General features: G+C 41.3%; 1 protein-coding gene across 1 annotated transcript in view; it reads left to right on the forward strand.

The window, feature by feature from the left end:
* The first annotated feature begins 2925 nt into the window (after positions 1-2925).
* Positions 2926-24543, forward strand: part of LOC111871108 — a 286680-nt gene continuing 265062 nt past the window's right edge. The window contains exons 1-2 of the mRNA XM_033754178.1: positions 2926-3191; positions 5401-5657. Of these exons, the coding sequence (XP_033610069.1) occupies positions 5625-5657 (33 nt within the window). The 5' untranslated portion in view covers positions 2926-3191; positions 5401-5624. The remainder of the gene's footprint in view (positions 3192-5400; positions 5658-24543) is intronic.

Raw genomic sequence — 24543 nt, forward strand, 5'->3', positions numbered from 1 at the left:
TCATCCTCCCAGTGTACAAACTGAGTTCCCTAGATCTCCGTACCGCCTGTCAATTCACATACTGCAAACATCAATCAGGCCTCTTGAGAGAGAGCTTGTGCTGCTGAGCTCGGGTTCACATCGATTAAACGTAGCTGTTGATAAGATGGAAGCTCCACGCAAGACGCCAAAGAAACCAGTACCACAGCTGAGGTTCTGATTGTACCCTTACGTGTACATACATTTCAACAGTAAGCTTGTTAAGATTTATGACGCCAGCTCCCCAAGATTTAAATTACAGTTTCTGCACGGTTTATTAGCTTATGTAAACTACCAGTACTGGTAAGCTATTACATATAAACGCACCTGCCCAAGTCGTCGTTCTGGTGTAGGCCCTCTCTAAATTTAAATCTATACGAGGTTTGAGGTTTCCAGAGCAGTGAATGTTAAGACTACTGTCTTCTGGTATGTGACACCGCGTAGTCTGGTAGATATTTACCGGGCTTTTACCCTCAAGATTGAGGTTGCCCGTTCCTCCGAAACTTCGGTAACTATGTGTCAGACTACACGGCGTTACGTACTAGAAGGCAGTAATTTTCTAATCTGAATCTTTTAAACTTCGTAACCATGATGCAACAGAAGCATCAAGCGTTTTGTCTACTTTATATTTTGTATGTTTTTCAAGCAATCTGAAGGTTCATGACTGCCTTCACAACAGTCTGTCACGGGATTCGATCCTGGGCCAGTTCAATACATTTCATATTAACCCTGTAATATCAATTTTAATATTATAAGTATATTGATATTTTTCTCGGGTCTCAAAACTGGTTTCTTCCGTTGAGACTTTCACACCATTTGATATTTTTAGATATTTGTGGTTTACTTAACGACACTGATCCAGTCTCGGAAACTTTGTGGTTTTTTTGTCACATATACCAGACGATGGATTTACTTACTTACTTACTCAAGGAGCTGAGCCCTTCTGGAGGAGCCACCAATTCTTCAGCTACTCAAGAATTTCCCAGCATATTATGGAACCCGAAGGCTCATTACCGTGTTCACAAGAGCCCACCACTGGTCCCTATCCTGAGCCAGATCTATCCAATCCATACCATCCCATCCTATCTCTCTAAGATCCATTCTAATATTGTCCACCCACTTACGCCTTGGTCTTCCCTGTGTTCTCTTTACTTGTGGCTTTCCCACCAATATCGTATACGCATTCCTCGTCTCCCCCATTCGTGCTACATGACCTGCCCACCTCATCCTCCTTGACTTGATCATTCTAATTATACTTGGAGAAGCGTACAAGTTATGAAGCTCCTCATTACGCAGTTTTCTCCAACCTCCTGTCACTTCATCTCTCTTCGGTCCAAATATTCTCCTCAACAGCCTGTTCCCAAACACCCTCAGTCTATGTTCCTCCCTTAATGTCAGAGACCAAGTTTCACACCCATACAGAACCACAGGCAAAATTATAGTTTTGTATATTCTAATTTTTATGTATTTGGGCAACAGACAAGAAGACAAAAGGTTCTGGACTGAGTGGTAGCAAATAAACCTTATAGTTCTGTACGACACTGACCATATTTCAGAATATGTAGCATCGAATGATTGTGTGATTGAATGAATGATGAATATGCAATAATGTTGAACGAAGCGGCGCTGGCTTAATTTGGGGTACTATCCTAACATATGCTTGAATGGCTGAGGAACGTCACGGAAAACCTCTTTAGTATGACTGTTGTCTCGGCAAAAATTCGAATCGGTCACTTCCCGGTTACAAGACACAAATGTGACCGCTTGAACCAACTCGCTCGATCAAACCAACTATGCATTGAGCGTACATTTTCTCCCTGGCATACTACATGTTCCTCCCGTCTGATTGTATTTTATGTAATAACACTATCAGTATTTGGCTAAGAGTCGGATTATATTGGAAAATAAAGTGGCTGACTATGAGCTGGATGACCGGGTTCGATGGCCGGAGGCAGCATGTAACGTGTCTTCGCCACCACGCTCAGTCTTCGTCTGTAGTTTTATGTCCAGCGTAGGTCTATACCGTGGGCTCTTTCCAAAGTGACAAAGTGGCTGGAAGGTGAAGCTGACTATGCACATATATACAGTGCTGAGGATAACAGTTCGCACCAACTGCTCACATTCTCTGTGTGGTGATTAGGCACACACACAACTGTACTTATTCAAATTTTAGTCAGAAAACCCGAGGGAAGGGAACACATGGCAGACCAAGGCTTAGATGGAATGATAATATGTCTGAAAGAAATTAGTTGCGGGGGTATGAATAAAGTGATGATTTTTTCTACTGGCTAAGACCAATACTAGCTTCTCAAGGAGTCTCCTTCATGAAGTTAATATGAAGCGAATATTTATAAGCTTCTCATTATGTGTAACTTGGCAAAGTTAGGCCGATCTGAAATATTGGCAACAGAATCAGATGTTTTGAAGACCTCAACGAATGAAACTGGTACAGCACTTTTCGTTTGACAGCTGAAAGACGTAAGTACATACTGTAGTTTCGAATTTAAGCCATGCGATTTACATTTAAAATTGATTTGCCAAGATTCTAAACCTTAGAGGAATTTTAAGACAGTTTTACCTCTGGCCTTCACAGAATTTGGAAGCACTATAAAATACTGGAAATATGTGGCCCTGCAGTACACTCACTATTTTGAGACTTCATGAATCGCCAACGAGAAGTCATATTGAACTGGACTCGGAGGTGATTGTACACAGGAAATAAACATTGCTTCACGCTTGCTAGTTCTAAGTTCCGTCATTGTTTTAATTTCTTTATCTGGATTACTGTACTACCCTGTTGCATTTATTTACTTATAGCAGTTGGCAACAGTTTTTAATATACCGTATAGTCATCAGATCGAAATATAAACACGCTAGCATAATACTGAATGGATACTGAGCCACGGTTCTCGCTCCGAGCAGCATAAGCCATTCCTTCACTTGCGTTCACTTGCCTCCAAGGCCTTTGTGTGTCTGTGCTGCAGTAGACTCCGCGTTATGCGCAGTAGAACTCGGATGTACACAGACTTACAGCAGTTGCAGTACCTGAATATAAACTGCAGTGGTTTTTGTTTATGAAATGAAGTTAGAGATTTCTGTTTATTGTGCTCGGTCTACAGCAGGAGACTATAGAAAGCATCCACCCTTCGCCCGAGTTCTTCATAGACTAACAGGTATGCTTATTTCTCTGTAATTAATTTAACGACGATGTCAGGAATTCGAATTATACAGCGCCGAATGCTTTGAAAGGATGAAGGGAGAAGCAGTCGTGGTCTAATTTAAAGTTTGTTTGGAGGGGCAGAGGAAAATCACGAAACCCTCAGTCAGGATAGTTTGTGTCCGAACGAGACTCTAAGTGGGCACCTCACGATTATGTCAGAAGATTTACCGCTTGAGTCAGTTTTCTCAGTGGCAGCCTCACTAAAATAAAATTATTTAGGTGAATGTCATATACTCCTATTCTTCGGCGATAAAATGCAGCGCATTTTCTGTTGAAAGTCACCAGACATTCCTTAAACCTGCTATATTTAAATATTTAAAGTGCTTATAATCGTAACAATTTTATTAATGTAGATCTGTATCAATAGACCCCATGTATACTTTCGTTGACCGAAGGAAGATATCAAAAGGCTTGTACATTATCCTGGAGTAATTTTATTACAACATTCTTGTTGAACGAGTTATGTTATTCCCGCTTTGGCTTATCGTTGTAGTTCCAGTGCACAGAATCGAACACATGGCAGTTATGAAACTTTTAAAAATGAGAATACTCACCTGTATTTCTTAAAATAGGTCTTGTAAAATACCAGGTTTCTGGAGCAATTCAAATTCTATCAAATTGTTGAAAAAATAAATAGGATTCTAAAAATGTTGGGCGTTCTAAGCAACTGAAATTAAATTTCGACAAATTTACTTAGCCTGTACCTTAGTGCGGCGTAGACGAAGTTACAAATTTGATGCCTTTGGTTGAAAACTTTATTTCTAAGGGATATATTTTAATGTATGATCATGCCGGTAGCCTTTCTCTGGCCGCGTAAAATCTGACTTTGCTCTGGAAACTGGTAATTATGAAGACGTGACACTTTGTACGCAGAAAGTCCGACTGATGATGAATTTCGTCTGCTTTAATTTTCTGTTAGTTTTATGGAAAGCAGATCCATACAAGGTTTAAAGTGACAATGTCTGGAACAAAATGCTTTTAACTAAATGTGTTTTTGTGGCGATCTCTAATACGTTAGTGCTAATTTCTCCAATCAATTACCATCAACACCCAATTTGTTTTATGAAAGTACTGGAATGTAACGTCATGTATTTCAGTAGAAGTTCGTCGACGTTTCGGAGAAACTATCTGCCTCCATCTAAAAGACCGGAGAGTAATCCAAACAAGAAATCAGCAAAAAGCAGGCGGGAAGCAGAGTGTTTCATTCCAGAAAGTAATAGTGTTTATAGTCACTACATTGACAAAACCAATTTTTTTATTTTGAATACAATTTTCCAGCTAGTAAACATTATCAGCGCTCTCTTAATATAATATTGTTTTGTGGTTACAGAGTTTAAGAATGAAACAATTTTTGATGTAATAATAGTGTATGGAATTCATATTTTAAACATTTAATTCTGGTATGAAAAGAGTATTAAAGAAATCCGCCATTACATGAAGCGGGATTCTGTGTAGTCCAGTCTGACAAACAAAACACTATCACGCGAGAATAACAATGATCACAGCTTACAATCCGAAACGCTTATGCTGCACAGAAATAAATTATTTAGTACATTTTGATGGTAATTAATCGGTATAAATTATATTGAATAAACTGCTTAAACATTAACATATTTTGCATATGTCTGGACTCTTAACCGAAAGAACTTTGGACCTAATTTGTAGAAGTCTTTCACACGTTCAAGAATAAATTGCCCCTAAGTCATCGCCCGTATCCAATAATATCGTGAGATACCAAGAGATAAGATTAACACGAAACGGAGATGGACATAAATGCATTGTTGTTCAATAAAATCGATTATATTCGCATAGCACAGATCAGACATTGTTGAAGACCAACGATAGAAGGAACCATATATTATAAAGGGTTTATATAAACGGTCATAATGTGTGACTGATAATGTTTGCGGCTCTTACGAATTATGATTCGTTAGGACGGAACAGTAAATTTGAAGATGGCTGTTTTGAAAAGTAGAAGGATTTAGGAATTATAGAGGGATATGAAAAATACTGAGGCAGCAACAATTGCACAAAGAAGGAGAATAATGTGATGACAGAACAGGGCTGAAGTTCTCAACTGTTGTTACCTCATTTTGTGAAGTACAGTACTCTTTATGTACGTTAAAAACGCATTTGAATTAAGAGTTCTGTTGAACATTTAGATGCTACTGTCTCACTGAGCGAATCCAGCCCAGTCGATCGAGTCCACAGCAAAGGTAGGCCGCTACATATTGCATGCGCCGTGTCGAGTCGAATGGAGCTGGGTCTCTCTGCCTTTGCTTGCGGCAACGTAGTCACCGAGCCTTGATCCGATCTGTGTCATCTGCACAGCAGTGCCTACAGAAGTAGCTTTCTATAAGCCTATAAGGAAAAAAAAAGTTACACAATGAGAGACTTGCTGAATAACAAGATTAGGAAGGTAACAAACTATATCCAGTATGATAATATAATTATATTTCATGTTGCAACTTAATCTTTATTACTGTAGTTTGCTTGGAGGAACAATTTATGTAATCAGGCACAGTCTGTGTAGAAGGGATGGAGCGGAAATCGTTACACTTAGCAGGTAGAACTTTGTAACAGGGAATTCTAACAAATTAGCGTAATGCCGACTATGAAGTTGTACAACCTTGACGTATTTTAAACGAAAATTTAATCAGAAATAGAGTGCCTGTACGCTAACAAGAGAAAGCCTAACATTACTTTCATTTACTAAATGGAAAAGTTGATGAAAGCTGCGTTAATCAGCACTACCACTCCCTCGCAACTTACTCCATTACCTGCAACTGTTTAACTGTCTATCCCATATAAGGGGTTGGAGGGAAAGGGAAGGCAACGTACGTTTCCGGAAACCATCGTACGCCTTCATCAAACCCCGTCATGGATGGTTGTCTACATATGTCCACAGTAGTGTAATTTGTGTATCATTATTACTGCTGCTTTTCAGTTATGTATATTAGTTTGTACTATTGTGTTTACTCATACTGTTTAACTTTGTATTCGAACTGCAATCGGCAGCACGCATTACGGCACGTCGAGGCTTAATTGGGACATTTCAGTTGTCACGTGGAAGAAAACTGTGAACACAAATTATATTCTGGAAAGTAATTATAAAAATTAACTATACATTCATATAGTACAAGAAAATATAACATTATGCTTAGTATGCAACACAGCTTTTTTAAAAAATTTAACAATTTAGAAAGGCTCAGTTCCGAAAACTGGATAAATGTCGCGCTATTCTAATCTCTATTAGAATCATTTCTGTGTGAAATACTTTTACATATGTTTCCCACAGACAAATTATCTACCTTCAGTACGTACACAACCGCTCACAGTGGCCTTGCGGTCTAAGGCATGGACTGTCTTCGCTCGCTCGCTAGCTCACTCGGACTCTGGGGTCATGGGTTTCGAATCCCATTTAAGGTATGGATGTTTGTGCTTGTGTTTATTCTCTTTGGGTTAGGTAGCGGCCTTGCGACGGCCGATCCCCCGTCTAAGGAGTCCTACCGACTGTCTGAGATTAAGAGAAAATAAATTTTACTTACCTCGACACCGCAAAGGTACAAAAGGAGCAAAGTAAGAAAGAAATAAAAACCTAACACAGGCTTCATGAAATGTTTTACGGTTTTAACTGTAATTCATTTTCCTTTTAAAACCGACATTTTACCCAAGTACTTCGAAACGCAGACGCTGTGTGGCATCCTGTCTGCATTTCCACTCTCATTGATGGGTGCAAAATCATCATCTCCGCTTGATGACAGAGCAACCGGCGGTCTTCTCTGTCTTTCCAATTTTCGGAGTTAGCATTTCCTCTTTTAGTTTTATTTTGGCAGCTGTGCTGTGTGTGTGTGATTACTGTCAGATATTAAACGGCGGGGTTCCTGCGTTTTCTCCCGCTCTCCGAGACTTTTTTCTGGTCTCCTTATGATTTCGCAAAAAAATTGCTGTTTCTTTTCACAAAGATTCTTCTAGTTGAAGCAGTGGGCAGAGAAAGCACATAGAGAGGCTAATGGTGCTGTTGCTGTTTGATCCAGGGTTGTCGAAGGATACGTTTCAGGTTCTGGATGCACCTTCGTGTAACGGGTGGGGTGAAGGTGTTCGAATGATAATCAAAATTCAATTGTTGTTATGCAGATCTACCACATGCGGTGCGTGGAATTTGTGCCGTGCCGTCTGGGCACAGTAACAGGTATCATATCACTGTAGCCCCAGTTGTACATTAAGCTCAGGTTGAACGTCACCTGTGTTTTAAAATATGGTTCGTAACACATAAAAGAGAATTCCGAGGAGGGATCATAAATCCAGCTCTCCTCTTCTGCGAATTTATAGTCCAACAGGTATGTTACTATGTTTTATTTATTGTTAGAATAATATTATTATTTGTGAAGATTTTTATTACTCAAATACAGCTCTTATATGCGTTAAATTTGTCAGATATAACATCACAGCACCGTTCCATGTTTGCAATTGCTGACACAAAAATAATATTTCATATGCAAAACACACGTATGTTTATGATCTATCATCATGCCAAGTTTCAGATGCAACGTTTTAGTGGTTCGCTGGTGAATGCCATAGAGCAAAGAACTGAGGGAAATATTCTCACGGATGACATGCTGTTATTTTACATTCTACAAAAATATTACCTCAACAAAAGTTTCATATTATTCAAAATTAACAGGACGAATATCACCGATGTCGCTACAGTTTTACAATTTCGGGCCCCCGCAATATTGTTATTCCTAACCGTACAAAATTACAAACTAGGAAATAGCTTCCGCGGTTCAAAATTTGAAATTCGAGGTTCAAGCTCACACATATACAGACAGAATTATTTAATGAGCCTACGTTTTTCCTTTAAAAAGGAAAGATAGTACCGCTGAAATTACGTTTTTAACATTATTGTCTGCAGCCTCTGCCTCGGACCTTTCTTCGGTATGATACATATTTAACAGAATGCAGATATTAATAAATTCTGACCTTCTGCAGTGTAATTAGTATTGCAACTGTGAGTTTGAGCCTTCAGCAATAAATCTTAGATTATTAACTGAACATCAATGCCACTGACTTGTGTTGTAAATAATTTTAGTAAAGTCGTAATGTCCCTGTGCTTAACTAATTAAGCACGATGCCATGAAGGCGTATGGGGAAAAGCATATAAAGATCCACATGTTCTTGACATCGGCACAAGTTTGAGGCTAGTGTCCAGATTCACGCCCCGGCCGCTTTACCCCCGGAGAAAGAATCTCCGGCACCTTTTGGAAAGGAGGTTGGGTGGACCCCAGGGCCGGTCTGGACGACGTGGAGAAGAGAAAATTCTTGACCCTACCGGGACTCGAACTCCGACCCCTCTGTTGTCCAGTCCGTAGCCATTCGCTGTACCATCTACGCTATAATATAAGTATGCTAAATTTGTTTTCTGTCTCCTTGAATTGTGTTTCTCTGATTGAATGATGTAGGCACAGATCAGAAAAAAATAACGGAATTTAATTTACTGTTCTCTTATTAAAAACTACACAACACATGGGCCCTGTAAGAGTTACTTGGTGTAGGTACTCCTGGGACGTACTCTACAAGTCACAGAATTGTTCATTACTTATGAAATGAATTTGCATTACGTAAATTCCGGAAATATTTTCTACCATAATGTAACGACACATCAGAATATATATATAAAACAGATGTAAGGTTATGAGAGAATGACGGTTTAACCGATTTCTACGAATGTGAAGTGTGGCTGATAGGGACGGAATTCAAATATTCGGCGTGAAGTTTATGGGACGCGTTAAAAAGTTGATGTTCATGGAAAATACACGTATATAACACTATTTGTTGGGAGCTTCATAACTTGTACTCTTCTCCAAGTATAATTAGAATGGTCAAGTCAAGGAGTATGAGATTGGCAGAGCATGTAGCACGAATGGGGGAGAAGAGGAATGCATATAGGATATTGGTGGGGAGCCAGAAGTAAAGATACCACTGGGAAGACCAAGACATAGGTGGGTAGACAATATTAGAATGGATCTTAGAGAGATAGGATTGGATTGATCAGGCTAGGGATGTGGACCAGTGGAGAGCTCTTATGAACAAGTTAGTGGACCTTCGGGTTCCATAAAATGCTGGCAAGTTCTTGAATAGCTGCACAACTGGCAGCTTCTTATAAAGAGCTCAGCTCCATGATTGAGATGATTTGTTAAATAGGTCCATTGAACTGAGTCCTTCTTGAGGGGCTAATAGTTGCTCAGCTAATCAAGAAATTCTCAACATTTTACGTGGCCCGAAAGTACATTACCTCTTTCAAAAGGGCCCTTCTTTGCTTAGAGCAGGCAATAGATTATATACTAAAGAAGGAGAATGTATTTAATGAGATTTTTAAAGAGATGAACCGATAAATATGAGTTTGTAGCTAGAAGAGGTGAAGAGACCTAATCCGTGACCCTGCAGAAGAAGAATAGTAAAAAGAGAAGAAGAAATCCAGCGTCGTTAAATAAGCAGTAGAACCACTCAGCTTTGTTACATAAGGCACCAAGCAGTTGTTTCTTTGTCCGAACTGTACTCACATCGTTCATATTTCGCGAGGATAAAAAGACATAGGAATCGTCCATTTCCGTACTTTCCTTCCATATTTCGCCGCTCGTCCACTTTGTCGCTTCCGACGCTACGAAGCGTCACAAGCAATTTATTACTTCCAAGTCACGTGACAAAGTACTCTGGGGCTGGATAAGCCTCGTCCACCTCGATCTAGGTTCGGAGTGTAAAAACCTCGCTGCGACTCGCAAGATAAATTCCTGATGGGATGAAACAACGAACGGATTGAAATCCTACAGCGACACACACTTTGAATCGACCCGTAGTTTAAATTATAATTTGACATCAACCATTCATGAAAAGTTAAACAGTTCCGTCTAGTGTGGCCGGTAAAGATTTCTCTTATTTCAATTACTTAAGCCCTTACATCAGGCATGTCAAACTCAACTTGTACAGAGGGCCACCTCAGCCCTATAAATAATAGTCCAGAGCCGCACTTCAAAATAGAAATATACATTAGATTTTGATACAAGGAAATTTAATTCTATTTATTATTTAGAAATAATTTCAATATAATTACCTAAAGTCACATATTTTACAGTTTTAAAAAGCGAGAGAATGCCATTTTTGACAAGTATCAAACAACTTTTCAATATGTAAAAAGAGAGATTACATAAGAAATTATGTTAGAAATAGCAAAACATTGAATTTCCTGCAGCCTGCTAATTCATGTCTGCGTGAGAATTCTTGTCGTCTGGTCTGTTGGAAAATTGTCTTTACAAAAAATATTTCTACTAAAATTATAATATTGATTTTAATATCAATTAGCTCTAAAAGTTGAGGGGCCGCACATTGTGGCTCAGGGGGCCGCATGTTTGACACGGCTGCCTTACATGTTTCGGTCTTCAGAGCCCATCATCAGAGGGACACCTTCACATCCTGGTGTTATTAGCGTGACAGGCCAGAATGAAACAAATCAAAATCAACCATTCAGTTTTGGTCATTAAGGGACAATTTCTTCTGTTTCTTGCTGAATAATCCCGAGTTCAATCCCAGGGCACTCCGCGTGAAATTCTCTAACAAACAGATGCTGGATATCCCCCTGCTTCTCCCGGGTTTTCCTGGCGATTATTACATCAGTTCATCATAGTCACGTGGCATGATTCACATCACGAGTTGCTGGTATACGTGTAATAGGCACAGCGCCGAGGGATTTAGCGTCTCCCCACGCCTATCATTAGAAAAATATTTCGTTTGTTTAGCTTGGACTATTTCAGTAGCAGGCACAAAACTGGCAGATGCAGGTTCGTGGTGCAATTGGAAAGGAGCAGCAGTGGCTATCGAACAGAATGAGAATCGTGTAAGATTTGAGATTTCCACAGCGGTGATTATGAAGAATGCCGTCATCTTGCTTGTGGCGCCGTGTAGATCTTGTGTGAACCGTCGTTTCGGAGGAATATACCGCCTCTATCTTCAGAGTAGAAAAACCTGCAGGTGTCTGAAGCCACCTGGTGACGCTGCTTCCTCGCTCTCTGATTTTTCTACCCTGTAAATAGAGGCGACATGTTCCTCCGAAACGAAGGTTCACACAAGATCTACACGGCGCCACACCTTAGAAGGCGGAATTCTTCAACGAGGATTGTGCTCAGAATTTACAGCATTCAGAGGTGCTTAGGCCTTATATAAGGTGTAAGTATTTACAGAGGTAAAGATTCACTTTGAGATGTTCTTAAGTAATAACCCATGTTGTAGCTTGGTATGCGAGTACAAGCCTTTCGGAGGAATATACTGCCCCCATCTTCAGAACGAAGATGTAGGTACTGTATTCTACATGGTGTCATAACCTACTGGAATACAATATGAATCTGTGGGCCATTTGCCTAGACAATGTGGGAGCCTTTAGGTCTCAAAACCCTATGGGACGCCACGTCCTGTTACAGGGATATCTTTGTATACATAGAAGTGACCTGTTTGCGCTGTAATTGCTTTTAGACACTACTGGTGTGTATAAGTGGTCAATAAATCCATTCACCAATCCAATCCCCGTCTATAGTCACACATATTACGTCGCGGTATTTGCCACTCTACACTGGTCCTATTACAGAAGGCAGTAATCTCCATATTGACGACCGTGACTACTTCAGATCATGCCGTTTTCTTGTTCTTTCTTACCGGAGGCAGTAAATTCTGCGCTAGATGTCAAATACGAACATTCTGGCCTCAATCTGTGGAGCATTTTCTGCGAGAACAGCAGAACTATTACAGCACCGAGTGCCAGAAAGTGGAGTAAAATTTAGCCAGGAAGAAAGTTAGAAGAAGCGGTCTCAACATTTTTGCATTGTACAACGCTCACATTTGTTTTCGAACCGAGATCAACTACAGAGGCTGGGCTGAGATTCAATTTCGGGACCTTCTGAATACAAACCAGAGTAGAGGGCTTGCCCGCTACAATTCAGAAGAAAATAACAGGTGTGATATGTGGTCGGTTTATTATTATACACTTTGTTGGACCATTTCCGGATCCGTGTGCAAGAATTGTATGAAATATCTACTTTCCCGCAGCACTCATTAATTCACTGACCCCCTGCTTGTATTTGCAACAAAAACGTTGGACGTTTAACTGAATAAACGCACTGCTATAGGAAGCGTGGGGCCTTGGATCCGCTCTATCATTCTTCTGTGTGCCTGGGGTTTATCTTTGAGGGAGACACTGTCCCTATGGAAAGGGCCAGAGAGAGGTGGACACGGCTCTGTCCACATTCATTACATTTCCGGGACACTCTGCCTGTCTTCGCCCATTTTTCTACATTATTATGCTTTATCTCTGACCCGAGACTGTCCCAAACTGCCTACCCTGTCCGCGTAAAAAATGGTAACATTTTTCATTTAGGCACCATTAAATATTCTCTTTGTGGATTTGGTTATGTCCTTATGTGTGATCTTGAATGTTGCTTTGAAGAATATCTGGACTGACAAAATTTTCACTCATATTCAGGTCCTTACCATATGTAGGTCTCTACAGATGTACATCGAAACCTGCATATAATGGAACCCGGATATATCCGGAAATATTATTTATTCGAAAATTTTCCCAGCTCAAAAATATGAAATGAAAATTAATGTAAAATCAACATAATCCTTTTCGGCACTAGGACTATAGAGACTACGGCCATTACAGAACAGAATTTTTGTTTCAGTCCGATACTGTTTATGTATACCCTGAAGTCACAACAATAGATTTCTTACTCGATATAAGGATTAGGCAGCGAACAGGACAAGAGAGGAAGTTCTGTTCTCATCAGGGCCAAGAGATAGCTCCTACATAGCGTCTAGGCCGCTTACAGTTCAGAGACACACTCTTCGATCAGTACACACGATGGCATCTTTCATTTCAACTGCAGTAAGTTAAGACAGAGCTATAGTTTTTACTTCTCATGCTATTTGCCGTTCATTTGTTTACATCCATTCCATAAAAGGTAAAGCTATCCGTGTAAGAGGGCGTGGAGGCCCATAGGGATGTTAGAGGTTGAGGCTCCCTCATCTTCTACTAGACAGTCGGCTCACAGTTTACGGTAAAACTGTCAGCCTTACGCGCCTGCCACCGTTTACCCTCCAGGATGGTTCCTCGTACTCATTTCTGTTAGAGGCTCAGTCGACCCAAGGGCCATAGAGCGGCTAGAAGGATTAGGTCAATTGAAAAAATACAACATATCGTGATTCGAATCCGTGACCTTCCGAATGGTAAATGAAGTATATTTCTCTTTTTTTTTTTGTACAAGGGTCTCCTAAAATGTAAGCCATCATATGAAGAAAGTCGTCTTCTGGGTTTTGGCGCCGTGTATTCTTCGTTTTGGCCGACGTTCCTCCGAAACGTCGCCAAAACGAAGAATACCCGGCGCCAAAACCCAGAAGACGACTTTCTTCATAGTCATCGCCGTGAAAACCTCAAAACTTACATAAGCCATCATATGTTTCTCATTCGAAATTTATTTTATTAAAACTTGAAATGTGTCTCATTGCTATTGAACCTTTAGCTACCTAAGCCTGTTTTTATGGCCTCACGGCACCGAGATGTCGGAGCCTGTATGCCTTCGCGGCACCACTCTGCAGTGTCTGTCGCAACCAGCAATGGTGATGGCGGTGGCTGTAGTGACAGTGCTGGCGGAAGACATTTCCAACGGACACCTGCAGGTGGCACCGCGGGCATATAAGCTCTTAGATCTCGGTGGCGTCAGGCCATAAAAATAGACTTAGATATCCAAAGATTCAGGCAGCAACGTGACATATTTGAAGTTTCAATAAAATAAATTGTGAAGAAGAAAAATATTGTTGCATTACTTTGTGAACGAAAGAACCTCGTATGTTGCACCTTCTATGAATCTGGCAAGATATAACAGAGTTGGCACCCAATAACTAGGCGGGTGAACTGCGTCACATGCTTCATCGCTCGTGACACCGAAGAGGCATCGGGATCGCTCTATTCTCAGTTCCAAAAACATCATATCAGTCCAATTAAGATGACCAGTGCATGTTAACAGACATTTTTTACAAAATTTTTCTTACGTAAAGATAAATACGTGTAAATATACGCGCTGCTAAGGGTGTGTATATTACTGTTACAATATCAGAATCGTTCTGTACCAATTCATCCTGAACACTAGTTGACCTTCATAGTCTTATTGAAGATGTCACGTGTTCATTGCTCCGTGACTATTAATAACGGGTTCTGGGTTGGATTATTGGATTTACTGACGCCTTCTTTTACAGTCACTCTTAATCACAATCAGAACAGCTCACAGTCAGTGGCTACCTAAGACTCGCTCCGTTCTGGCTGGACTACGAATGTCTTCTCTTCTAGCCTGTCTTCTACTAGAATAACTTGGTTCAGGTTTACGAATGAATTGGTTCTTGTTTACTTTTCTATTGCGACTGCTTGCCTGGACCGCCGCTTGTATAGCGCTCCGGTCTCCCCTGAGATTAATGTTATATTTTAGCTTCCTGTTGCACTGATTTAAGTCCATGATTTATTTAATCCGTCTTGCAGTGCATACATTCATTTATCTCCTTTCCCTCGCACTACATGTTTCGGCATAATAATGCCATCTTCAGGTGCTTACTTGTCCACGTCAAACCAGTTCATTGCATGCCATGTTCACACATTAAAATAACCAAAATATGTATCTATCATATACATTGCCAAACGTTAAAAATATTAAAATTGTTCAGGATACCACATCGCTACGTCGCCCCTCACTACGTCAGTCACGCCCATTCTCCTTTGTTGGAGCACTCCTTCACTATCTTGTGTGTTGTGCTTTTGTTGTGTCGTGCTCCTGCGACTGCGTGTGTTATACTGTTNGATTCAAGATAATTTTGTGTGGGTATCAATCGACGAAACACAAGATTGTGAGGGACGGTTTATTGCAAATTGTATAGTTGGATCCCTTAATAAGAATAAACAATCTACCCCATATCTTCTTGCGGTAGAACAATTTGAAACCACAAATAGCTCCGCAGTTTCCGGATTTTTTTATCAAATCCATGAATTTACTATGGCCGAATGGCATTCAGTATGAGCGCGTATTGCTCTTTGTGACTGATGCCGCAAGTTCTATGATGAAAAAGCCGGTACTGCTCTTAAAGTTATATTTCCAAATATGACACATTTTACTTGCCTTGCCCATGGATTGCACCGTGTTGCAGAAACAATTCGTGAAAATTTTCCGCTCTTGACAAGTTGGTGTCTTCTCTGAAGAAGGTATTTATTAAAGCGCCATAGAGAAAAGAAGTCTTTAAAGCAGTAGCACCGAGCGTTCCGCTTCCGCCAAAACCAATTTTAACGCGCTGGGGCACGTGGCTGTGTGCAGCGAGTTATTATACCGAACATTTAGAAACAGTTAGGACTGTCATGAATACATTTGATCCCAAAAGTGCAGCATCAATTCAAATTGCCCAAGATGTACTAAAAAACGCAGACCTAGAAACTAATTTTTCCTATATATATGCTCACTTCTCTCATCTTCCATCCGCCATTTCCTCACTGGAGGCAAGCAATAGCAATACTACTTTGTATCAGTCTTTAAGTGTGTTCCAACTACTGTTTCCAAATTGAATTTGGTTCCTGGAGCAGTTGGTGAAGTAGTAAAGGAAAAAGTACACAGCATTCTTTCAAAAAATCAAGGATATGAATAAATTTGTGAAATTGAAGAAATTTTAGCCGGTAAACGTACTGAACTGCCAAGTAAAAAATCACTAACAGTGGAGCAAATAGCAGCATTTGTGCATGCGCCCCTAAGTTCCTGTGAGGTTGAAAGAAGTTTTTCCCGCTATAAGGACATCTTACGAGACAGTAGGAGGCGACTAACTATGGAAAACGTAAAACATTTAGTAACTGTGAACTGCAACAGAAAAGAAGTTGAAAGTTCGGAGAGCTAAATATGAGTACCATTGTTTTCTTAAATTTGTAATGAAATATGTTGGCTTTGTTGCATCATTTGTCTTTAAGTATAGCTTTTTATTGCAAGTGAATCATTCAGTGATTATATAAAGTGAACTTAAATATTTATTTGTTGGTCTTAAAATAATGTAAAATCAATTTTAATATTTGGTATCAATTTTTATGTGCATGTTTTAGTGCATATTTCAGAAGTTTTTCATGCATAAATGCAAACATATTTAAGGGATTATTAGGGCATAAAAATCCTGTCCCTAGTCATTAGTCAGGTGGCACAGACCGCTACGTCATACAGCGAAAGTCACGAGATTCTACTAAAGTCGGGGTAGCTCAGTCGGTATAGCAACGGGCTGCGGAATGGGTGGAGTGGTTTGATTCAGTGTTTCTTTCTTCGCTTCACCGACCCTGGGGCCTACCCATTCTCCTATCCAATGGGTACTGGAGGCTCTTCCCCAGGGGTAAATTGGCAGGGGCGTGAAGCTAAGCACTCACCTCCGCCTAGTGCCGAGGTCAAGGATGGAGGAGCTATACCTCCACTCCCCGATATGTTTGCATGGCAGAGTGCTTAATTAATTAAACACGTGACAACTTTTGCGTTTTCTTACTATATTTTACTTTCAGCTTTCCTGGTATTCATACTGGGTTTCTTCTTCAGCAAGGTTGCCTTCACAAGGCATGATGTGCCTTGTACACAGAGCAGATGGACTTCATCACAGGACGGCATTAACACTGTCTATCGTCTGTGATTTTGTTATATATGAAAACTAGGAACTTTGTTTCAGCTTAGTCTCGAATTCTTCTCTCCTTTTTTTTTTAACAGTGTCTAGAGTATAGATTGGGCACAATATGAATTTAACAAGATTTCTGAGACTATGCACAGCGTCAATCTGTCGTTTCATTTTGCAAGAAGGACAGTGCAAAGCAACGTTCGGGTGACATCATACAAATTGTGCATTTCTCTGGTTTTTTGCTTTATCTTTATTCTTCTCTTCGTACTTGTCTTATTTATAATTTCGCCTTCTTTTCAGTTGCATTGCGCTCATGTAAGTCATATTCTTCTCCTCTCTTCCTTGTCTTCCTCCTTATCTTCATTTTCTTCTCCTCCGTCACCTCTTCCTCCTTCTCTTCCATCTCCTCCTCCTTCCAAGTGTAGCATTCAAGCGATAGCCATTTAGCTTGCTGGCCATAGGACAGAGTTTGTTTTCTTCGAGGTATTGACCCAGAATGTCGATTTTTTTTCCTTTGGCACTACAGCCCCAGTGGGTCTAGGCCTACCTCCATGAACTTCTCCGTTCACTTCGGTTTTTCTAGATCTTAGATATACGGTAGGACTCCTTGGGCCGGTGATCAGCTCGTCGCAAGACCTCTACCTGTACACAAACACAGAAAAACGCACACAAACATCCCTGAGTGGGATTCGAACCCACGATCCCGGCTTCCGAGCGAGCGAAGACAGTGCACGCCTTAGACCGCTCGGCTACCGTGACCGGCCAGAATGACGATTACTTCGTTTTAATTTCCTTGAAACCGATGTCACCAGAGTACAGAAACAGGACGAGTATAATCACTTGCTTGCAGAATCTTCTGCGGTTAAACCTGTGTATGATGACTGACAGACCAATTAGTTCCTGGCACAAGTTATTCTCTAAACAGTCGAGATTTCTACTGGCTGCTAAGAACTTGATTCTCGAAACAGAAGTTCATTATCGTCATCCTAAAAGTCCGTTACTAGATCATGTACTCAATATCCTGTCTATAGCTTCAAAGTACGCTATATTCTGTGAGGAATATGCTACCAATACCACATGTAGTGCCTTAGGACAATCCGGAGTTATATGGCGACAAGCTGCTGTAATTTAAACAATGATTCTCATTTCTTGAACATCATGAGAATGAGAATTAATGGGAGTAAAGTGTCTGCATACAACCGCATTACGAACAGGCAGAGATCGTGATGAAATATGCTATAATAGTACTAGGCTCAGAGAGCCACCCGGCCACCGGCGGTAACTGACAGCAAGATTGTCCCTCGTAGCGGAACTGTACATCGTGTTATGATGCTGCTGTGATCTCACGGGGTTGAAACAGAGCTCCGGTGAGAGCAAGGTGCCTGCAGATGGAAGTGGGAGCTCTCTTATCAGACGAATATACTGGTATGTGGGCGAGAAAAACGAACTGGATGCTCTACAGTTGCTTCATTCATTCATTATGGTAAGACCGGCCAAACTAGCTTGTATTCAGGAGGTGCCAGATTCGAATTCCAATCAGGGTACCGGCAGTACCCACTGAGGCTTTCCGTGGCTTTCTCATTTCTCCAGGCAGATGCCGGTATAACATGTAAAATAACATGAAATTGTTTTTGAGCTTCATTAATTAAGCACCACGCTATGAAGACATGTAGGGGAGTGGAGGTATAGCTCCATCATTCTTAACGTCGGCATTAGATGGATGGGAGTGGTCAGCTTCACTCCCTTGTCGCTTTACTCCCGGTAGCCACTGGATAGGAAGGTGGATGACCCCAGGGTCTGAACGCTGCGGAGAAGAGAAAAATCTCTTGTCATTGCCAGGAATTGAACTTCTCCCCCCCGCCGTTCGTCCCTTAGCCGGTCACTATACCGACTGATCAGCAGACGCAGGCCACGGCAACTTCTTTCATATTCCCTCAAATTCATTAGAATCCCGTGATCCTAACGTTCATCACTGTATAATGTGAAACACTGAGTGCTTGGATAAATACATATAAATTAATTTTTAATTATATATATTTTCATATAGTCCTCTTTTTTTCTGATCACGAAACGAGGTTAAGAGGTGACCTGTTTGTACTGACAGACTTTATTTGTCTAGTAGTGTAAAGGTCGTCTCTATCTATTTTCCAACAGGTCCGAAATGAAGGACTTACAGGGTGATTCAGAAAGATGGACACAAATTCAATTGGCTATATTTCCTGAATTATATGTTCCATTTGAATTCTGTAAATTACATTTGATTATACATACATGGAAGTTTATAGATGTTCAATGTGCCCCCCTCTGGCTGCACGGTTAACATCTAGACGGTAGCTGAATTCATCCCACACTCGATGACAAATATCTTGCATCACTGAGTTCACCGCAGCTGTGATACGGTTTCTTAGGTCATTCAAATTTGTGGGAAGAGGTGGTACGTAAAACTGCATCTTTCACGAATCCCCACAGGAAAAAGTCGGAGGGTGTGAGATGCACACTGCACTGCAGTCACAGACTCACTTTTGCTGAAGTCATGAATGCAAAAATTCTTGTGTTGCATAGTAGCCATCACGCTTACAACTGACGCGGTGCTGGAGTGCTCTAGCAGTAGTATTAGAAACTTTACATCATCTTTCAAATGTACTTTACAGAATTCAAATGCAACTTATAATTCAGGAAATATAGCCAATTGAAATTGTGTCCATCTTTCTGAATCACTCTGTATTTAGTGTGTCTAATGTCCCTCATCCTTCATGCAATATCTCAGGATATAAGTCAAGCAGTTATCACGGCGTTAAGTATGAAGATCCTTGTATATTACGCCGTGTAGTCTGGTAGATATTCTTCGATATTTCGGAGGAATAACTGCCGTAGGGATTCGTTGCACTGACCACGCGACACCCTCTATCCGCTAAAGTTGGCACTAACTTCGCCGACAAGCAGCGGTAGCTCGGTCGGTATAATTTGTTTGCGGACTCAAACTATGGAGTGTAGTTTAGTTCCTCCGAAACGTCAATTAATATTTATCAGACTAGACTTCGTCGCAACTCAGAAGACGGCAATCTCCATTATATGAGAACGTATGTTGCTTCTGCATTAACTTCTTTTCGAATGGTCTGTGTTGAGTTCTACTAAACTAGCTTCCGTTTTGCTTTCTAACAAATCGCGTCCCGCTGTGTGGCTCATGAATTTGATCTGTGCTGCCGTGAATCTTCCCATATCTTCACGTTTCGCAAATAGTGGATTTTGTTACATATTGTTTGCAATATTCGGGCTGGGCCGACTAAAATTAATGTCGGACCGTAACGAGACGAACTGGTTCTCCGCTTCCAAGTCTTAAGCGACTTATGCGCATGCTACATATTCGTGCTGCAATAGCAGCAACTGCATTAGCATTAACGATTATTAGCATACGGCTGTAAAACTTAGTTAAATGTATTTGCAACAAAACTGAAAAGTATGTATAGGATATCTGAGAATTCTATGTGGTTGCCAAGTTTCTTATGAGGCATTTTTTACAGTTTTTCGGATATGGCGGTGTGTGGATTTTTAGACAAGTACCTACACTGCACCACATTCCAGTAGACCGTCGTCTTATATACTGGTACAGTCTTTATGAATTAGTCAAACCTCTCACACCATGTGGCTGTATAGACTCAGAATGTTTTCCCTTCAATAGTTGCTTCCTGAAATTGCAAAATTCTCTTTCTCTTTGTATTTCATCTCTCTTTCTTCCTTCGGACCCATATATCTTCCTTCAATTCTCTTTTACTATATTATGACATGTCAACACTTGCCAGGCAACACGCACCCAAGAGTAAAACGAATGTTATAGCTCGTTGCTAGGCAAAAGTCAGCGCGCCAATGGACTGGCGAGATGGCTATCACGTGATTTGTTTTCTGTGTGGTCTGTGCTACGCCACACTAGAACTGTGTTTTCTGTGCGTAGTCCGTGCTCTAACCGCCCACCCCTTTTAAGGCTTCTTGCCCACAAGGTGGTTGCCACTTGTCACTTTGACTGCCCTACCTGGTGCTGCCTCCGTTGAAGTTGTTAGGGCGTGGCTGGTTCCTGCTTGATCAGGCTCCACCGCTTCTTCCGGCTCCACCGCTTCCTCCTTCCGTTGCTGATTACGGGGGTTGGAATTTCAGCATAGAACCTGATATTATGGGCGCCAGCAAACAGCTAGGTGCTGTTTGCGATTCATTTTAAAGGAGGGAAGGCGTGAGTGGGGTGGAAGCTGGCGATGGGTTTGACTAGCTCCTAGCGATGAGTCTCTCCTCAGGTCGACTAAGGGCCAGGCTCGGACAAGTGAGGGTGAAGCACTTCTGACCAACACAATGCACTGTACCACTGGAACACGTTATTGTTTCTCACAGTCACTCGGAGTCTAAATCTACGCTATCAGGCCTAGTCTCGGCTTCCAAGCAGCCGGTGTTGCACTTGCTCAAATTACTTAGCTTAACACGCAAGTATATTCGCGGGTTTTACCTCCGCCAAGTTCAAAGTTTTGTAGCAGACTCTTAATCTTAAACTGGACTCTCTGCCGAGCCAGAGGTCCTAACTGAATTGTATCCGCCTCTTCTCTCCTCCTGCTAAATTCCCTGATAGGCGATTCAAATAAGAGGAGTTGGCTTAATTTTGGTTCCGGCCAATGACCGATTGTTTTAGAAGTAGTTCCGGCCTAAAATCCCAAACGGCGAAATTGACAGAGATGCAACTTATGAGGGGTCGCTAATGATCTCCTGGCACTCCCACTTTTGACTAACGGCTCGCTGCGACTGTCACTGCTCGAATTCTCAAAGTGGCTTGCCGCCGTAAGTCAACTGCTCAATTTCAAAAGAAACTCAGTGGGGTTCCCTGAAGTATCATTTCTGCCCTTTTCGAAGCAACACCAAATGCTTGGACGCAAGAACTAACAGATGTCCTTGTCCGCGCAAGTTCGGTCTATCTGCTTGTTCTGGCTGTGTCTTAACCTGTTTCTCAGTAATTCTTACTGTCTACTTTATAGACTACTGAAATAAAAAGAAGGGGGGGGGGAAGGATTTCAATGGTTCGGTTACAGTGCCGAGAGCATATGAGAGAATACGGGAATGGAATCGACTTCACTTGAGTTCGGACGTTCCGAAGGAACAGTACTGTAGGCAGAAGAATAATTATTCTTCTGCCTAATTATAATTAGTGTGTGACGTTACATGTGCTATAGTTACATTAATCTTTAGCGGCCTCCGTAGTCTAGGGATAACGTTCCCACCTCATGACTCAAGGTACGCGGGTTCAAACCTGGCGGAGGTCGTGGAATTTTTAAGGGCGGAAAAATTGAGGGAACAAGTCCTCCGGGAGGGACTTTAAGCCGTGGGTCCCGTGTCGTAGCTTTACGGCACGTAAAAGAACCTCATGTCTCAAGGAGATTACTGAGCCAAATTTGTAAGGACATTTCTGCCCAGAAGTAGTCTCTAACACCTCTGGTAGATGGGGAAGCATCTAGATACCGCTGAGCCAGTAGAGGCCGAACTCGCTGGCTGAGTCGGGACTGATGGCACGCACCAATACCGGTAGGGTATAGAGACTGGTAGATTATCACAGGGGGACGTACTCGTACAATAGACCACTGGTCGCGGTTTATGGGGAAAACCACCCCCTCCAATAATAATAATAATAATAATAATACATTAATCTTTAGAGTGTAAGAACTAATTGTAATTACGACTAGTGAAGATCCAATAAGCCGATTCACCAATCCAAACCCGCGTCTTCTTCACTGAAACACGTGACAATATCTAATTTATCTATCTGTCTCTTTCCGTTCTTGTGCGTCCGTCCGTGTCCGCCCGTCCAGATATACATATGTGTCCGTCCGTCCTCTAATCATACGTCTATTTCAATGGGAAGCAATAACTGAACTGCGTCCGTGGGACAGAGTCTTTCTTGTAAAGCTGATAGCGGCTCATGTGATCAAGAAAATTCACTCCTTTTATGGAACTGGGAAGTTCATTACCCTTTTCTAAGGGCCAGCCATTGAATCCTAACTGGATCCTGGTGAATCTTAACCATATACGAGGGGGTACCCAAAAGAAACCGAGCTTATTTTTTTAAACTTATTTATTCAAATTTTAAGCACAAACCTTCAATCCCCTTCAAAGTACTCTCCACTTACACTAATACACTTGTCTAGTCTTTTATTCCATTTTTAAAAACATTGTCTAAATTCATCTTTTGAGATACTTAACAGCGCCTCCGTCGTTTTCTTCCTTCACCACAGCAACATCAGCAAAACGCTGAAAAAAGTTTCGATCATTTCGGGACTCTTCTTTCAAAGCACAGCATGCGTCCACGCGACCTTGTTTTTGTTCAGCAGTCAGCAGTCGTGGCACGAATTTCGCAGAAAACCCTTTTCATTCCCAAATCTTCTGTCAACATTCGCTGAACTGAGCTCCAAGTCACTCCCGACAGATCCACAATTTCTTCAATGGTCCGTCGTTGATCTTCCTTGATGATTTCATGAATTTTTTCAACATTTTCATGTGTTCGGGCCATTGCAAAAACGACGGTCACACAAAACGTTGTCACTATAAACTCTGCCGAAACTAGTCCTTACCTTCTGAAGCAACGGTAGTCGGCTTATCGACCCAGGAATGTTAGCTCTATGCGCTCATAGCGGCAAAACGCGGTACTACAAAAGCTCTGCCCACAAAAAAATTAGTTCAGTTTCTTTTGGGTATCCCATCGTATTTACAAGTATGTACTATTTCTATAAGTTTTAACATGGGGGCTTAAACCTTTCTGATATAAAATTGCTATGAACAGTTGAAAGTAAAATGACGTTTCGGAGAAAAATGTCGCTTCAGAACCGAAGGGTAAGGCCAGGAAAATCGAGCTTGAAGCAGTCAGCGAGCTAGACATGTACCGGACTACACGGCGTATATATCCCAGAAAATAGAACTCATCATAACCACCACTGTGAGAATCTCAAGTCTTATAAATCAAGCATCCTCCCATCTGCGTCTAGTTCCCCTAAGTGATCTTTTCCCTTCTTCTAGTTTTCATACTCAAGTAATCTGTGCAGTTCTCGTTAGTATGAGGTAACATTTTGAAGCCTTATGTGTTAAAGCACGTTCCTTCTATAATAGGAAAGTAAGTATCTTCTCTAATGCACTGAAAATATGGGTTCTGAAGCGTGAAATAATAGGCCACTAACATTTGTTTCCATCTGCGAGGCCCCGTACACACGCTGCCTAATAACTTGCAATAACAAGGCCTCCCCCTAATTCTGTACACTCCGACTGGAGTCACTCGCGGTTTCGGGGCCAGCCAGGCTACAGTCTGCTAACTAGTCTTTAGGCTTTACATTGCATACACTCTTGCTTTACGTCGACCAGAAGAAAAGCAGACTGCTTGAGCGGGCAGGGAAATTAAACCCATAAACTACATACTGGGCTGGGGGAAATTCTTGTAACTATAGAGAAACTCCACGTCCTGCTTCTGCTGGTATATATTGCATTCGAGGGAGATATAAAAACCATTAGAAACCCCTTCCACAGTTTCACCAATACCCTCGACTTTTCTTGTTTTCGTTCAATGGCGAGAGAGGGGG

The sequence above is a fragment of the Cryptotermes secundus genome, unplaced genomic scaffold (assembly GCF_002891405.2).
Source record: "Cryptotermes secundus unplaced genomic scaffold, Csec_1.0 scaffold152, whole genome shotgun sequence".
Lineage (NCBI taxonomy): Eukaryota > Metazoa > Arthropoda > Insecta > Blattodea > Kalotermitidae > Cryptotermes > Cryptotermes secundus.